At 37.9% G+C, this 16,232-nt stretch overlaps 2 protein-coding genes across 12 annotated transcripts in view; one reads left to right on the top strand and one right to left on the bottom strand.

Moving 5' to 3' along the window:
* slc5a6b (solute carrier family 5 member 6) overlaps positions 1 to 5,922 on the bottom strand; it is a 23,092-nt gene extending 17,170 nt beyond the window's left edge. For 3 of the 9 annotated variants that reach the window (XM_079832363.1, XM_079832359.1, XM_079832362.1), the window contains exons 1-6: positions 5,124 to 5,500; positions 3,197 to 3,640; positions 2,982 to 3,047; positions 2,826 to 2,877; positions 2,672 to 2,739; positions 129 to 283 (exon numbers count right to left, since the gene is read on the bottom strand). In XM_079832363.1, coding sequence (XP_079688489.1) covers positions 129 to 283; positions 2,672 to 2,739; positions 2,826 to 2,877; positions 2,982 to 3,047; positions 3,197 to 3,544 — 689 coding nt within the window. In that variant the 5' untranslated portion in view covers positions 3,545 to 3,640; positions 5,124 to 5,500. Of the gene's footprint in view, positions 1 to 128; positions 284 to 2,671; positions 2,740 to 2,825; positions 2,878 to 2,981; positions 3,048 to 3,196; positions 3,658 to 5,123 lie in introns of all 9 variants that reach the window. The other 6 variants (XM_079832356.1, XM_079832360.1, XM_079832361.1 and 3 more) reach the window with 6 other exon arrangements.
* Positions 4,764 to 16,027, top strand: cenpo (centromere protein O). 3 transcript variants are annotated; one of them, XM_079832378.1, is made up of 6 exons: positions 4,764 to 4,916; positions 6,932 to 7,080; positions 8,567 to 8,705; positions 8,781 to 9,049; positions 10,336 to 10,498; positions 14,877 to 16,027. In XM_079832378.1, the coding sequence occupies exons 2-6, from the start codon at positions 6,949 to 6,951 to the stop codon at positions 14,984 to 14,986; spliced, it is 813 nt and encodes a 270-aa protein (XP_079688504.1). In that variant the 5' UTR covers positions 4,764 to 4,916; positions 6,932 to 6,948; the 3' UTR covers positions 14,987 to 16,027. The 3 variants fall into 3 exon arrangements, with proteins under 3 accessions (XP_079688504.1, XP_079688503.1, XP_079688502.1); XM_079832377.1 differs by lacking the exon at positions 4,764 to 4,916 and adding an exon at positions 5,546 to 5,683 and having other exon boundaries at positions 8,841 to 9,049; XM_079832376.1 differs by lacking the exon at positions 4,764 to 4,916 and adding an exon at positions 5,552 to 5,683.
* Positions 16,028 to 16,232: the final 205 nt, after the last annotated feature.

Raw genomic sequence — 16,232 nt, forward strand, 5'->3', positions numbered from 1 at the left:
TCTGCTGAACACAAGAAGATATTTTAAAGAATGTCGATATCCAAATCGGAAGTCAAACCACCATTGACTTAGTATTGCCACCCCCCATACTGTGCTATGCCACACCAAACCAGTTAAAGTGAACATACTCAAAGCCAGAGATGCGTCCACCGTCTCTGACTTTAACCCAGGTCTCAGACAGACCACCAGCCTGCTGAACGCCCACAATGATGACGGCCAGCTGACCAGTAAACATGACTACTGTCTGGAAAACATCGGTCCAGACCACTGCCTTTAGCCCACCCTACCAGGAGGAAAAACATGCAAAAATAATTACAACTTCTTTGAGACAATGCTAGCAAATTAAAATGGACAGACATTTGCAGCCCGTTTTAATTCTAAAGATATTTAACCCTGTGCAGCCTGGCATGTGAAATAAATGATTATGCAAACAGTTAGAAATAAAAGGTAACACTTTACAATAAGGTTCCATATGTTAAAAGCAGGGTAGGCGATTTGTTACGGATTTTTTGTTTTGTTATGCTGATTGAAAATCTCTTCACATTCTGATAGCAATCAATTTCATTGGTCTAAATGTATTTATATGTATATATATATATATATATATATATATATATATATATATATACACATGTCGTCTGTGGAAGGCGTAGGACCATAACATGTTCGTCCAATCATTGCATTTGGCCTGAAAGCATTTGAAAAAGATTCAAATGTATATACTTTTTAATCACAATTGATCACCTTGTGCTGGTCTGCAATGAGCCAGGCATTACGTAACGTATGTTGAAAAGGTCACGCCGAACGTGGGTGGAAGTACCGCCCCATTGTTTAAAAGTGTGGAGAAGGAGGATTGTTCAAAATGTATTGTATGTTGAATGACATATTTAGTAGTGGTGTCAACAATAATCGATTCGGCAATGCATCGCAATCCGGGGCATGCACGATTCAGCATCGATGCGGCTAAGTGCCATAATCGATTATGTCACCGTTTATTTTCTGGCCTTCAGTTGGACAATAAAGTTGTGAAGTTTCAATTACTTCCGAGGTCATAACAACAACAACAATCAAGATGGCTGAGGCGGAGGGAGATTACTGATTAATTAAAACACTTATGTACACTGCTGGAAAAAGTTGGCTGTTATTATTGCTCTATTTAATTTCAAATGGTTCTAAAGCAGAGAAGAGAAACATTTCTCATTCAAAGCACTGAAAGCAGTGATTTATGTTTTCTTTTTCAGGTTTGAAAATGCCATATCCAATACCCTGTACCATTCAATTTTATTTTATTTAATGACATTTATGTCAAAGATACAGGAGAGTGATAATACACACATACCAGCCAATAAAATCTGTTGTTCAATATCTGACTGCTTGTATTGCCTCATGACTGATAAAAAAATTTGCCTTGTTGTGTGCAGTAGAATTTTGATGCATCGCAATGCATCGTAGAATCGAATTGAATCGAATCGTTACCTGGTAAATAGTAATCGAATTGAATTGTGAGGGCAGTCCCAATGCACACCCCTAATATTTAGTATTTAATTTATCATTGTTTTACCTGCTTTGTTAAAAAAGCATTTGTATTAGTCTTCGATTGTTCGCTTTGTAAACAATAGGGTGGTACTTCCGCCCACATTCGGCGTGACCTTCTCAACGTACGTTACGTAATGCCTGGCTCGTTGCAGACCAGCACAAGACGATCAATTGTGGTTAAAAAGTATATACATGTGCTTGTTTTTTTTTTTTTTTTAAATAACAGATCGTTTAGCTAGATAAGACCCTATTCCTCAGCTAGGATCGCGCAGTACCATTTTAAGCACTTCAAAGCCCTTTGAAACTGCACTGATGTGGACGTTTAACATTTTGGTGCCAATTGAAGTCCATTGTGTGGAGAAATATCCTGAAATGTTTTCCTCAAAAAACTTCATTTCTTTTCCACTGAAGAAAGAAAAACATGGATATCTTGGATGGCATTGGGATGAGTAAATTATCAGGAAATGCTTAAATTATCATTTTGAGGTGAACTAATCCTTTAACATTTGTTAACTACATAAGTTAACATTAACCAATGAAAACGTATTTCTACAGCATTGTGCAGCAGCAATGTTGGTTAATTTCAACATTTACTAATACATTGGTAAAATCAAAAGTTAATGGACCTGAGCTGACATGAGCTAACAATGGAAATTAATGATAACAAATAATTTTAATTACATTAAGTAATGGGACCTTATTGTAAAGTATTACCAAACAAATTTTTAGACAAATCTGCAATTTGGTGCAAATGTTGTTATTTATATGATCAAAAAGTAAGATGAAATTCTGATGGCTTGTAATGTAAATCAATGAGATTGTAAAAAGAGTATAACAGACTACTTTTAAAATGCATATAGATATCAGTTGTCACTCAATACCTCCAAATGCCTTGGTAAGATGATATTTAAATGCTTAGTTTCATGATCAAAGCTTTGCCGTTTTAATTGTGGGGTGCGAAATATGTAATGCTTTTAAATGTATAAACGTTTTAGATGCAGTGCAAGATGATGAAAGTTTACAAAGACAGACATTTTATCACGCACTGATGAATTTTGCACAATAAGACCAGATGCATGTAATCTGTAAAGCAAGTTGGGAAATATTAATATTGTGAAGAAGAAAAAGATCTTACCAGTGCCGTATATATAGTGCAGACTAACCCAGTTGCCAGTACTGCTCCCCATAAATGAAAACCAGTAACTAGAGACAAGACATATGTCAAAGCAGAGACATTTATGTATTAGTAAAATGTTAATATATTTATTTGAAAGTTATTGCAACATTACCTGCATTCAGTGCAAGAGCCGGTGTATAGATGCCGACACCCACATAAATGACCTGCAAAAAAGACACACACAGTAACTCTCTCCAAAAGAGCCATTTAATGCATTAAATATGCAAAAATTGAAACTTTATTTCACAACAGAGAGGCTAGAGCTTACCATCTGAAAAATAAATGTAACAGTGCCACACATACGGACAGCTTTACAGAAGCGAAGCTCCAAATACTGTAAGGTGAATGAGACGTGAGCATGTTTAATAAAGGCATCAATGACAGAAGAGCATGTTAGTGGTGCAAAACTCGCCTGGAGTGTTGCCAGGCTTTTGTATGGGGTTACAAGGGTGGTCTCTTAATAATATCTAATAATATGTGTACCTGGTAAACACTGGTGAGATGCAGTCTGTAGAACACAGGAATGAAAATGTGCGCTGGTATCAGGAGACCCAGAATGTAAGAGCAGCCAATGAACCAGTACTGCGTGCCATTGGTGTAGACTTCAGCCGGCGTGCCAATGACGGCCACGGCCGACTGGAAGGTGGCCATGAGAGACAGAGAGAGTGGCAGGCACTTCATACTCCTGTCTGCGAACAGAAACTCTTGCGTGGTGCTCTGGCGTCCTCCGGTGAAGGCGTAGTACAGCCCGATGGACATGGAGGCCACCAGCAGCAACGCAAATATCACATAGTCAATAATAGTGAAGTATTTGGGCCCTGATGGATCCATACTGAGACTGCAGGCATGAAGCGTGATATCAGATTCTCCGCTGCGTGATCAGGACAAAGGTCAAAGCCATCGGCAGCCTGCAAATCTGATGACGACCTGAAACATGTCACACACTGATAAAAGATTCAGGTTATGATTTCATGTTATGCTAGTACTGCGTGTTGACATTTAAAGTTGGCATCTATTTTGCATGTTAATATTTTACGGTGAACATTTCATACTTGTAAATGTTTAATTTTTTTATTTTCATTTGACCTGATCATTTTAATTATCTATTTTCCAAATGCATGGTACAGGTCTTAAAGTGTTAATTCACCCAAAAATGAAAATTCTGTCATTAATTCCTCACCCTCATGTCGTTCCAAACCCGTAAGGCCTTCATTCATCTCCGGAACACAAATAGTCCATGTGACTCCAGTGGTTCATCCTTAATTTTATGAAGCGACGAGAATACTTTTTGAGCGCCAAAAAACTGACAAAAATAACTTTATTCAACAATCTCTTCACGTCTGTGTCAGTGTCCTACACTGTTGACGTAGTAAATACAAGTCCAGCGCTTCCAAGTTACGTCAGAGCTACGTCAGAACGCCGGCTTACCATTGGCCGATGACCACAACGACGCATGCGTGTGATGCTGACGCAGGAGCAGACCAATGTAAACTTCATACGAGACTGACACAGACGAGAAGAAATTGTTGAATAAAGTAATTTTTTGCTTGTTTTTGCGCACAAAAAGTATTCTTGTCGCTTCATAACAATAAGGTTGAACCACTGGAGTCACATGGACTATTTTAATGTTTTACTACCTTTCTGGGCCTTGAAAGTGTTAATTAAACTGCTGTCTAAGGAGAGGTCAGAGAGCTCTCGGATTTCATCAAAAATATCTTAATTTGTGTTCTGAAGATGAACGAAGGTCTTACGGGTTTGGAACGACATTAGGGTGAGGAATGAGTGACAGAATTTTCATTTTTGGGTGAACTAACCCTTTAAAGATAAATAAAATCTCCCAAAAATTGCATTAAGAAAATAGAAAAAATATTATCAAAATGAAATGAAATAAGCTTTCTGTACAAAAAAAAAAGCATATTCTCTATAGAGATGTTTTACTTCCAGAGAACCCAACTGTAATGCTCTAAAGAGGTACAGTCATAAGAATACAGTAATCTTGAAGTATCATGTTATACATCACAGTACAATGGTATTGGCATGTATTTTTTAGGGGTCCAAAGGGTTAATGAAGGATGGGGAGCACTTTCCTACCAGACACTGAAGGGTTAACTGGCAGTTGTACTAGTCTGCGCAGAGATGAGACGCCACTAGCTTTCAACTTTACCCCAAATGCACTCCCTAGGACCATAATTCATGTAAAAGGGTAAATATAGTAGCATTTACTGACTAATCTACCTGTCCCCACCATTATGTTGTGCAATTTCACTTCCTTGTTATTGTTAGTTAGTTAGTCAGTTTTTGGACGCATATCTGTGTTCCCCAGTGTTCATGTAGTGTTTTGGTCCTCATCTACACGCGCACAACTGGTGCAGTGCGTAAACATGTTTGCTCGACATGCAGGTGATCTTACCTAAAGCAGTCAATCAGACCAGCTGGAGCTTCATACACTTCATGAGTGCCATCCGGGGGGCAGACATTAAATGTCACTGTGTTGCACTAATGCACTCCTCCTAGTGTTACAGTTGCCATCACGCCTGAAGGTTACAGAGCCACTTTGTTGCAGTCAAACACCTGTGCACCTTACAATTTACAATCTAAATCTCCTCAGTGATAGTTAGTGTTTCCCATCACACACATGTGCCGCTGTTTTTTATAAAATCTTTCTAAAAAAATGGTTGAATATTACATTTAATGTGAAGTAACAATATGCGCATTGCAATCAAAAAATGATTTACCCACGTGGGGGGAAATAGAGCGTATTCATGAGCACAGATTACGTGGCTGCGCAAACAGCGCGCAGTGATGATGTTCTGGAGCACTGTTTGTGTTTTAGCTTCCGGGGTCGCGCATGAAACAACAGCGCGCCAGAATTCGAAACATTCGATTCACAAAGAAACAAATAAGCAAAAGTAAAATTTTCGCGCGTCAACAACATAGTAATGGAAAGCCAAATGGAACCAATGGAGCAAGGTAAAGTTAGGTAGTTTGTTAACATCTAAACGTGACATATATCAAGACGTTTTGAAAACAGCTTGTATGTCACATATAAGTAAGTCCTCTTCTATATGGACACGCATGACTAAATATATTATATTATTTTCTAGTTGCCTTAAAAACGTTTTGATTTCAAGTGTATGCTCACACATGCCTGGAATTAATTTCAGTCGAGATTGATGCTGCCTTCATGTGCTCTCGGAATTATCGTCAATGCGAGTTTCCTAGGTAAAAATTGCACATGAACGCCCTCACATTTTGAAACTTCAATGCAATGAGCTCGTAATCACGACTTCAGAAGTCGGAATTATCACATTTCCGATATGTGAAGGCAGCATAAGCCTATAAAATTATCACAACAACAACAAACTAAGTGTTTAAAATGCGCACGCACAATATTGATTTGCAATAACTACATAACAATTTAGTAACATTACATTACAATTCAGTCAGTTTAATCCAATTCATAAAGTTAATAAATAGATATGTTATTCAGACATCAAAGTCTTATACATAATTTTTCATAATAATTGTCATAAATCAATTTTCTCTTATTAAAATATAATTCCTAAGGCAAGACATGATAGCAGTCTAATTTTGCATATATATATATATTTATATATAGGTTCAGGTATAGGTGTAGGTGGTATAGGTGAATATATATAGGTTCAATCTTGACAATAAAGTGAGTTGAATATATATATATATATATATATATATATATATATATATTCAACTCACTTTATTGTCAAGATTGAACCTATATATATTCAACTCATTTTATTGTCAAGATTGAACCTATAAAATTATCACAACGACAACATAAAAACGAAATGCTTAAAAATGTGCACAATATTAATTTGCAATAACTAAATAACAATTGAGTAACATTAACTGCAATCAAACTGTCACTTGTTTAACAGATTGTCCAATTCATAAAGAGTTAATAAATAATAGATATATTCTTTAGACATCAACATTTTCATAATAATCCATAAAATAACTATATTATATATAATATAATTCCTAAAGTGAGACATGATAGCGGTCTAATAGGATTTTTTTTTCTTTTTTTTTTTCTAAATGTTTATCATTATTATGGTTTTGATGATTTTACAATGATTCTACAATGCTATGTCCAAGCCTGTGGCTGTAAGTATATATTCACATACTATTTTTTTTTATGCACCCTGTGTTTATGTGACGTGTCATGTTATATATCAGGTGTTCTGGCTCACCTGATGGCTTTGGAAAGGGGAGGCATGGGACAGCAGAACCAGCATCAGTCTGAGAGGTTAGAGATGCTCAAGGTCAGAGCTCTGACCCTCCGTGCCAAAAGAGATCAACTCAAACGTCAGACAGACGCCATCAAGGTGAGACGGCATTGAAATGAGACATTGATCAAATATCTGACTTTCTCATTGATGTTTGGTAGAAAATGTCAAAATTTAGTTTTCAATGTAGTTACTGTGGTGCATAAACTAGTGGTGGGCGATATGACCCAAATCTTATATCACAATACGAGTCATTTGATTTCATGATAACGATATATATCATGCTATAGTTATTTTTTTGCTGTTACATTTTTTGATACCACTGAAATTTCAAATTCTTATCACAATTTTCAATATAATTAAAAACAACTAATACAAGCATTAAGAGGAATGTTCTGCAGGAACACGCACACATTTGCTATGGACAAAGTAACCCGTTATCCTATAAATAGGCTATAGAAAACAAAACATCTTACATTTATATTCAATTACATGCTGTTATCCCTAACTACACAGTTACTACTCTCATAAAATACTTGAATTACATGTTGACTTTTAAACCTAAATTTAGCGTCCGACAGCAGATATTTCAGCTAATGTTTTTGCGCTGAATAATACTTGTCTCCCTCTCTACTGCGTTCTGTCTGCCCTAGTATTTATAGAGTACATGTACTAGAATAAAGTAATCAAATGTAAAAAAAAAACAATGCATAGTCTTTATTGTGTAAATTAAACATACATTTATTCTTATTAAAGTTACAAAAGTGATTCAGTCATCACGTTGGAAAGGTCACGCACGTGACGTATGTGGAAGTACCGACCCAGTGTGCAAAGACTAAATCAAACGGCCCTTTACAAAAATAAAGGTATAACACAACAATGTCAGACTATTTTAAAGTTGGAGGAGAACATGAGATGGAGTTTTTCGGCACTGGGAAGGTACTTTCACGTACGTCACGGCCGTGAACTTTCCAACGTGATGACGTCATACGTTGTGAAGAAGAACAACACAGAAGTCACGCATTTGACATTTAAATGGTCTGGTTCATTGTTTGCTGTAAACTAGTCCTGCAGTGCACTATCGAAGTTCCTCTGAAACCCTCCAGCTCCATCTGCCTAGATCTTCTACAGGATTTATGAATGCAGCAACAGCATATCTTACATGCTCACAGCAGCGCGTCTTCGTATCTATTAGCAGTAGCAAGTCATACTAGCTCAGTAGCAGCAGCAGCAATAATCAACAGCAGCAGCAGCATAGCAGATCTAGTTCCCAAGGACTATACAATTGTAATAATAGTTCTAATTCTATGATAATCGTGATCGTGACTAAAATGATTTAAACAACACAGATGAACAATATCGTTGGAATCGCTTTTAGAACGATTTTCCAGCTGGCGAACGAAAACATTGATGGCCAATCAGAATCCACCTGACCCTTTAAAGTGGCAGTGCATGCTTATAGCGAACGCAAGGTTATTGTGCGTTGGTGTGAACGCTAATATAGTTATCGTTATAGCTATTGAACTCATATGTGAACGGGCCTTTACTGCAAATGTACTATAAACTTATTATCATTGTATGGCAGATTCTTAAAGATAAAATCAGCAAAGATCTTCCTTTACAAGATGATGTTGATGCTGGCGGCTTCAAAGAAATGCAGCAGTCTTTGTTAACTGCTTGGAGAATGCAGTTGAAAGACCTTCAGCGTGCTCATCATTTAATTGGTAATTATATACACACCCTGTTTTATTGGTAATATTAAGATCAGTCCTAGGTCATGCTTCATGTTTTTTCATTAGGTGGCTATGATTTGGTGGAGTGTAAGGAAGGGAAAAGTGTGTGTGTGTCTTTTCACACAGCCTTTGAGGGTGTGTATTTGGACACGTATAACATGGAGCTGGATCTGACGCGCACCGTGCAGATCTCCCGCCATAACATTCCCCCGTCATTACCTCTCGAGAGTTTTGCCAAACAGAACCTGCAGAAAGACCTTAAAGCCTTCCTGCAAACCCTCAGCCAGAACCTCAATGCTTTAGCTGGCCGCAGACAGCAGGTCTCCCTCGTCAAGGTATTTTATATATTTATTTTATTTTTTTAAATGTTTTATATGTACTGTACATCAATCAATTACAGGAATAATTATTTGAATATTACTTGTCTCCCTCTGTACTGCGTTCTGTCTGCCCTAGTATTTATAGAGTACATGTACTAGAATAAAGTAATCAAATGTATAAAAAAAACTATGCATAGTCTTTATTGTGTAAATTAAACAAACATACATTTATTCTTATTAAAGTTACAAAAGTGATTCAGTCAAGAGAAGTGAGAGACTCTTTTTTTGTTGTTTGATTTAGAGATCGACCGATAATCGGGTTTACCGATATTTTTTCCCGATATTTAAGCATTTTTCCATAATTGGTATCAGTTTTGTAATATCGGATTCACCGACACGTTAGTGACAGTGCACTATGTTTTTTCTCTTTTTGAATGCAAGGAGGAAGTGGAATTACAGAATTACAGTACCGGTATTTAAAACGTTTTAAATAGAACCATTTGTTCAGTTCAGTGCTGTTGTTATAATTGAGAAAAACTGATTTAAAACAATAAATATTGGTTCTGTATATCGTTACCAGGCACATAAATATGCAAATAATTTGTATCGGTATCGATTATAAATAATCAATATCGGTCGATTTCTTGTTTGATTAGCATTAATGATGACAGCAGGTAAATTTGGACACTGTCCAAACCTCAATGCTTTAACTGGAGGCAGAAAAACAGTGTAAAAAACAGTAATATTTAATTATGTTTTTTATTTTAACATATTTTAAAATGTAATTTATTCCTGTGATGCAAAGCTGAATTTTAAGCATCATTACTCCAGTCAGTGTCACGTGATCCTTCAGAAATCATTCTAATATATTGTTTTTTTGCTTCACTATTGTGATGCATATCCGAGTGAAATGGATTTACTAAAATAAAAAATGAAGGGCGGTCCTTTTTTTCCATGGGGAATTAATTGGATGGTTGCTGTTGGTTAATTTAATGTGAATGACAGGTTGCCCCATCTTCACGTCAGTAAGCACATCAGAGAAGATAAGAGATATTTATAATTAAATTAAATAAATAATTTATTTTTAAAAAATTTAATATTCCATAAAAAACAAGAATTGTCAGTTTTGGTGACTTTCATGCTGAATATCTTTGTAGAATTCTTTGATGAATCGAAAGTTCAAAAGAACAGCATTTATTTGAAATGGAAATGTTTTGTAACATTATAAATGTCTTTACTGTAACATTTGATCAATTTAATGCATCCTTGCTGGATAAAAGTCTCTCCTGTCTTTGCCACAGGAACTCGTTGGTTCGGTGGAGGTGATGGAGAGCAATCAGTTGTTCAACATTCTCGTTCTCATGTGTACAGAACAAGGCGAGACTCCCAGAGCTGTTCTGTGCACACTTAAGTATGGAGATCTCACACAATGTCTCCCAACACGTGTCCTCATTGAGAGTGAAGGTACGGCACATCACAATTTAATTGACCCTGGCTAAACTTTACTCTTGCTTACTCTTTCTTGCTTAGAACAGAAGATTCCTGTAGCTCAAACAGTAGAGCATGACACTAGCAATGCCAAGGTCATGTATTCCACTTCTAGGGAATGCATAAACCGACCAAAAAAATGTATAGCTTGAATGAGATCTAAAGCCCTGTTTCCACCCGAAATTTCATTGCGGTCTTAATTACCATGAAGATTAGTCCGGTGACGTAGAACTGCGCACGACTTTCCAGTTCCCACTGTATTTCTCCCTCCGCATATAAGCTTCATAAAGCCTGAACCTAGTCTTCTGATAATCAGTCTTATTTTTAAACTCAATTGTTGATTCGAATAGTAAACAACACTAACTGCATGCACCGCAACAAACTTTCAGGTTGAATAAAATTCTGTGCGAACTCAACCAATCAGCATGTTCAGCGCCCAAGTCCCACCCCCGACAGATCCTGAACTTTGAAAAAGTACTATGAAAAAGTACTACTAAAAATGTTTTGAGGGGGACATTTTTACCCAGAACTTTATTTAGACCCTGGTTCCTGCGGTCGAAACACACCGAGTACCACCCCAGTCCCTAGTTCCCACGGTGGTCACTTTGGATAAAATAGATGCAAATGTAACAGAACAAATTAATATGAATGATTTAAAGGGATCATTTGTGAAAATTCTTTTTGTGAAAAGGGACTTGGGTGGGACTTTGGTTAATCTTTGAAACACAAATTCCCTCCATTGAAGGTCCAGGTAACCAAAACTTAGAAGATCCAAAAAGTTAAAGCATTGTAAAATGAATCTATATGAATCAATCAAGCGGTTTTATCCAAGGCTTGTGAAGAGACACAATCACTCACTTTATATGATAAACAGATTTGCTAATGCTTTTATTCACATAAACAACACGCATGCATATAGCAGATCAATATGGTACATGTGCATCACATTCTAGCACAAACCTCATTGGTTCTCGTGCATCACACACGTGTTTACCATCAGCCACAGCTCGTTTGTATGGGCAGGTGTTCACAATATTCATCCAAGCATAGACCTCTATATACACTAAATTAATACTAAATTATAAACGTGTTCAGCATTCTGCACTGAAATTTTTCTGATTTTTTTTTACTACTTTAGTATATAAGACATCGTTAAAGTGAGCAGGATATATTACAACGAAGCGCATGGATTCGGCAAGCATGTGTTCATGATAGTGGGGCAGCCGGTCTCGGGGCAGCCGGTCTCGGAGCCCTCCCCAATCTAAATCTGTGGTGAAAAATGGAACTGCAGAGCACTCTAATTGAGAGCCATTGGGGCAGATTTCTGGCTGCCCTGCTTACTTTCACGTTAGGTAAACACGCCTTACTTAAACCTTGCTCCAGACCAAGACGATATCAGTCCACTTCAACTATGTGTCTGCATCAGGTCAGTAACTAGTTGGCATGTCTGTTCTTCCTATGTGGAGTAGCGTATCAAATTAATGAGTATAAACCCTGGTTTAAATGTCCTCATGTGAGTAGCTTTTATATACAGTAGTTCTGTTGTTTGTTTTAGGTTTGTTCTGAGAAAAGACATATCTTTGTTTTACCGCTGGAGTTCCTACACAACTTGGAATATTCTAAAACAACATTCGGACGCAATAAATACTACGTTAAAGGTCCCATGGCATGGCATTTTTCTATTATTTTATAGTGTTTTCTGAGGTGTACTTATATTATTAGTATGATTTTTACATCATAACATGTCATAATTTAGAAATAAAAGGCATTTTTTCTATACTGCTGTTTGCCCTGTGGCTGAATGCCCTGCTTCAAGAGGCGTGTCTGCTGTGAGACTTCAGTAAAAACGCCCACTGTTGTGATTGGCTGACATCTTTGCATTTTAAATGAGCGGAGGGAGCGTGGTTTAACGAGGCACGAGCAGGCACGAGTCTGCCATAGAGACGGATGGACCTGTGTTCACTTCTCATCAGTTCTCTCAGCATGTCTCAGTTCAGGGTGAACTGTTGTAGTTACTAGCATATACTTCAGGTTATTAGTTTATTTCTAGTCGGAGGGGCTGTCACTCATGTCAGAAAGTTAGTAACTTTAGTAAATTATGGATCAGCGCTGACTCGAGACGCGAACCTTTTAGAACGATTCAGTCCGATTTGGTGAACTGGTTCGGTTCACTAAAAAGAACCGATTCAAAAGAATGATTCGTTCGCGAACCGGACATCACGGAGACGAAGCGATTACTAACAAAGTTATTTATAGTAACTACTGAGTTATGAGAGCGCTGTCAGTCAGCGCGAGTTTATTGTGTTTGTATCTGAGAGTTCTGAATAAACACGAGTCCCAGTCACACCGAGTCCTCTTCATCATTATTCTACCAACTTTGTAACACATGCAATGTACCATTACAGCGAGATGAACGAGTTAGTAAGTGTTGAGTATAGCATTATTTCTAGATATGTTCCAATCATATGAATAGCGTCATTGACGCGCATTGAGTAACGTTACACAGCGCAAACAAAGACACAACAGCTGTAATCGAATGTAATCCAGTTTATTCTGGGGAAAGCTGGCTAGCCTAGCTGGATACCCTCACGCTTACCCTCCTTCTGCTTAATCTCACGCCGCGTTTGGTGCCTCCGCTGTGGGCCAGATGCAGTACTGGGGGTCGGGGATGTTGGAGGCCGAGCTTCGGCGTGCGTGAAGTTTATCTCTAAAGATGTGACTGCTGATGTTAAACAGAAAAGACTGTATGCACATTTTAGAACAGATAGACGCGACAAGGACGTACAAAAACACTGACTCACAAGATAGAAAACACGAACACACCTTTCTGTCGGGAGAGAGAGAAGTCGCTGCGTGTCCACAAATAATAAATAATAAGCTACACATAAGAAATCAATGATCACAGATCAGAAGGAACTGAAGAAAGACTTCTGTTTTCATTTGTACATCCAAACACTGAGAAACTGCCAGTGTTCACTCGTTCACAAGTAACGTTAATGATCTCGAGTGTTTGCATGGGTGTGGCAGATTCTCTGGGCGGGGGAAAGGGAGGTAACCGCTCCTGCTTGGACGTCAAACCAGGAGACTTCAGGATTGGCTCGTCTGGCCTGTCATTTTCTCAAAGGCAGAGAGAGACAGCCAGAACTCGGGTTTACACCGATCAACATTTCTATCCACTTGGGGACAATATTCAGGCTAGGGGAACTCATATTAATGTTGAAATACCTCATAAAATGAAAATTTCATGCCATGGGACCTTTAAGGCAATTCAAAGATAGCATTCTGTGCGTTTGTCGTGTGTACTAAAGTAAAGAAACCCAGCCTGATCTGCTGCCGATTTGATTTCGCCCTGCAACTCAGTCTGTACATTAATTTATCCTGCTTCTACTTTTGCGGGAACCAATCACAGACTGGCTTATCCACCTGGCGCACTATTGGCGGGTTTAACACGATGACGGATAGAGAAGCAATGGGTCGTTGCCTGTTGATCACGCCTCTTGTGCTTTGATTGGTTGAAGGACTATCCAATTGCGTACATATTTGAATTATGCTCATTGCTCATGCCTCTTGTGCAGTAGAAAATACATAGCAGACTGCCCAGACCAATGTTCAATCTTAAATTGAACGTGGTCTGGTGATAACCAGACAAGTAAAGAGTGCCACCCCCAGGCTGAATAACTCAAGGACATTAGAATTCTGTCAAGATTGTGTCTGATGTGTTCAGCGATTAGAACATAAAGCTTACAAAATGTTTATCATAAATTAGCGCTATGCCCAGAATCTTCCCTACCTAAATTTATGGCCAGGAGCCTCTACTTTTTATCATATATGATGTGCTCTATATATGTGTGCCGATCATTGTTTCGATGTAAATTAAAGCCTAAATGAAGTCTGTCCATCATGTAAAGTGATTGTATCTCTTCACAAGACATGGATTAAACCACTTGATTCATTTTACAACGCCTTTATGACCTTTTTGGATCTTCTACGTTTTGGTTACCTGGACTTTCAGTTGGAGGGACTACCCCTTTAATATGAAATGATTAACTGGAAAATATTGAATGGATATTATTCTTACATGGGCTGGAATGAAGTGTGAGATTACAAAGCGTTTTTAACTGCTATTTTTCATGCAGTAAAATCAATGTGGAGACTAAACGGAATCAATTAATGAAGGTTTTATCAGATTATTAAATTGGTTTAGTGGGAATGTATGTGTTCTTATGTTCATTTAGCTGTAAGGGCGGACACCTAGTTTAATCCAAAGCATGTTCTTTCTTTATTTAAAGATTCGAAAAGAGAAAAGGAACTGAGATTACATTAATTTTGTGTTTATTTGCTTTCATTTTTATAGATAAAACGCTTTCAGAATCTCCTCAGTGGAAGAAAAACGAGTCGCTGCTCCTGGAGTCTCCAGCTCATACGGCTCTCCTGACCATGAGGAGGATGGGGAGCATTGCTTAAGGAAATTAATTTCTTTAATGTAAATAATGTCCTGTTATAGTGCAGTTAAAAAACCTGACAGTTCTATCAATGGATGAGATGCCACAGAGCTTTTACATTGAGGTAGATTAGCATGCAGATGAGGAAACAACTATTTCGCATGATCTATCAGTTTAAAATTCCCTTAATGACACACAAAGGTTCATCTGACAAGCATGCATTGTTAAATATGTTCTATAGTGCTGAGAAAGCTCCTTATTTTCTGCCGTAGTTTTTCTCTCTGCAGTTGCTTCAGTCTTTCTTTATACCGTCGGTAATACTCTTCCTGATACATCAGCTCTTTCTGGGAGATGCTGTCGATCAACGCCAGGTCTTTCAGCTGTAGAATAGATAGCTGCCCATTCTCCGGCGATTTGAACTTTTCTGTGGATATCATAGATGGAGATGAATCATCTTGCTTGACAGAAAGTGATGCTGATTTACCAAACCTCTGTTGGTTATCATCATCAAAGGTTTTTGCTGAGGATGGAGCTCTGAATGCCGGGGCAGATTTTGAGAATCGAGTCTGGTGTGCATCGTTTGCCATCCTGACCTCTGATATGGCCCTCATTGTGTTGTTTATTGTTGCGTACGGTTCACAAACCCTTAATTGCAGCAGCCGCTTGTGCTCTTTCAGCACTAACTGCCGTTCCTGCTCCAGCAGTCTGAGGTCGAGTCTGTATTTGGTGCTGATGTTGTGTAGTTTCCACTGAAGATCTACATCCTCTTTGTGGTTCCGCAGTCTTACGTCCATGTGAATGAAAGACTTGGGTTTCTTCATTCTCGACTGTGTCGTCATCTCGAGATGTTCCTTGAAACGAATACTGTAAATGGAACGGACACCATTTTTTGGTTAAGCACATGCAGATTGCTCCAAGGGGAATTTATTTTACAAACACACACAAATGTCTCAGACGCTTCAGACTTTTAGACTGCAGTGATTGTTTCAAGGCTAATTCATTTTATGAAAATATGTATGTGGACATTGTGTATACATAATAAATGAGAAGTTTACTGTACCTGAAACTGCTGCATATGTTTTCTAGTCTCGTATGAGCCCGTAGTAGACTAAGAATCTGCTGCTATGACACTTAAACATAACATGTCTTTCGTTCTGTCAGGTTTCAGTTTAGAGTTTCAAAGTCCTTCAGTCACATGATCGCTATTGTGTTGATAATGACAAAGTAAAGCTGGAAGACTGGAATCTTAAGACCAAATTCAGTCCTTT

This window comes from Gobio gobio, assembly GCF_949357685.1.
Source record: "Gobio gobio genome assembly, chromosome: 13".
Lineage (NCBI taxonomy): Eukaryota > Metazoa > Chordata > Actinopteri > Cypriniformes > Gobionidae > Gobio > Gobio gobio.

What these genes read in the sequence shown, in the direction of transcription:
- cenpo (XM_079832376.1), top strand. Translation starts at nt 5,653, where the DNA reads ATGGAAAGCCAAATGGAACCAATGGAGCAAG. An exon ending in GTCAGACAGACGCCATCAAG is followed by an intron (nt 7,081 to 8,566) that starts GTGAGACGGCAT and finishes ATTGTATGGCAG; the next exon opens with ATTCTTAAAGATAAAATCAG. An exon ending in TGTCCTCATTGAGAGTGAAG is followed by an intron (nt 10,499 to 14,876) that starts GTACGGCACATC and finishes TCATTTTTATAG; the next exon opens with ATAAAACGCTTTCAGAATCT.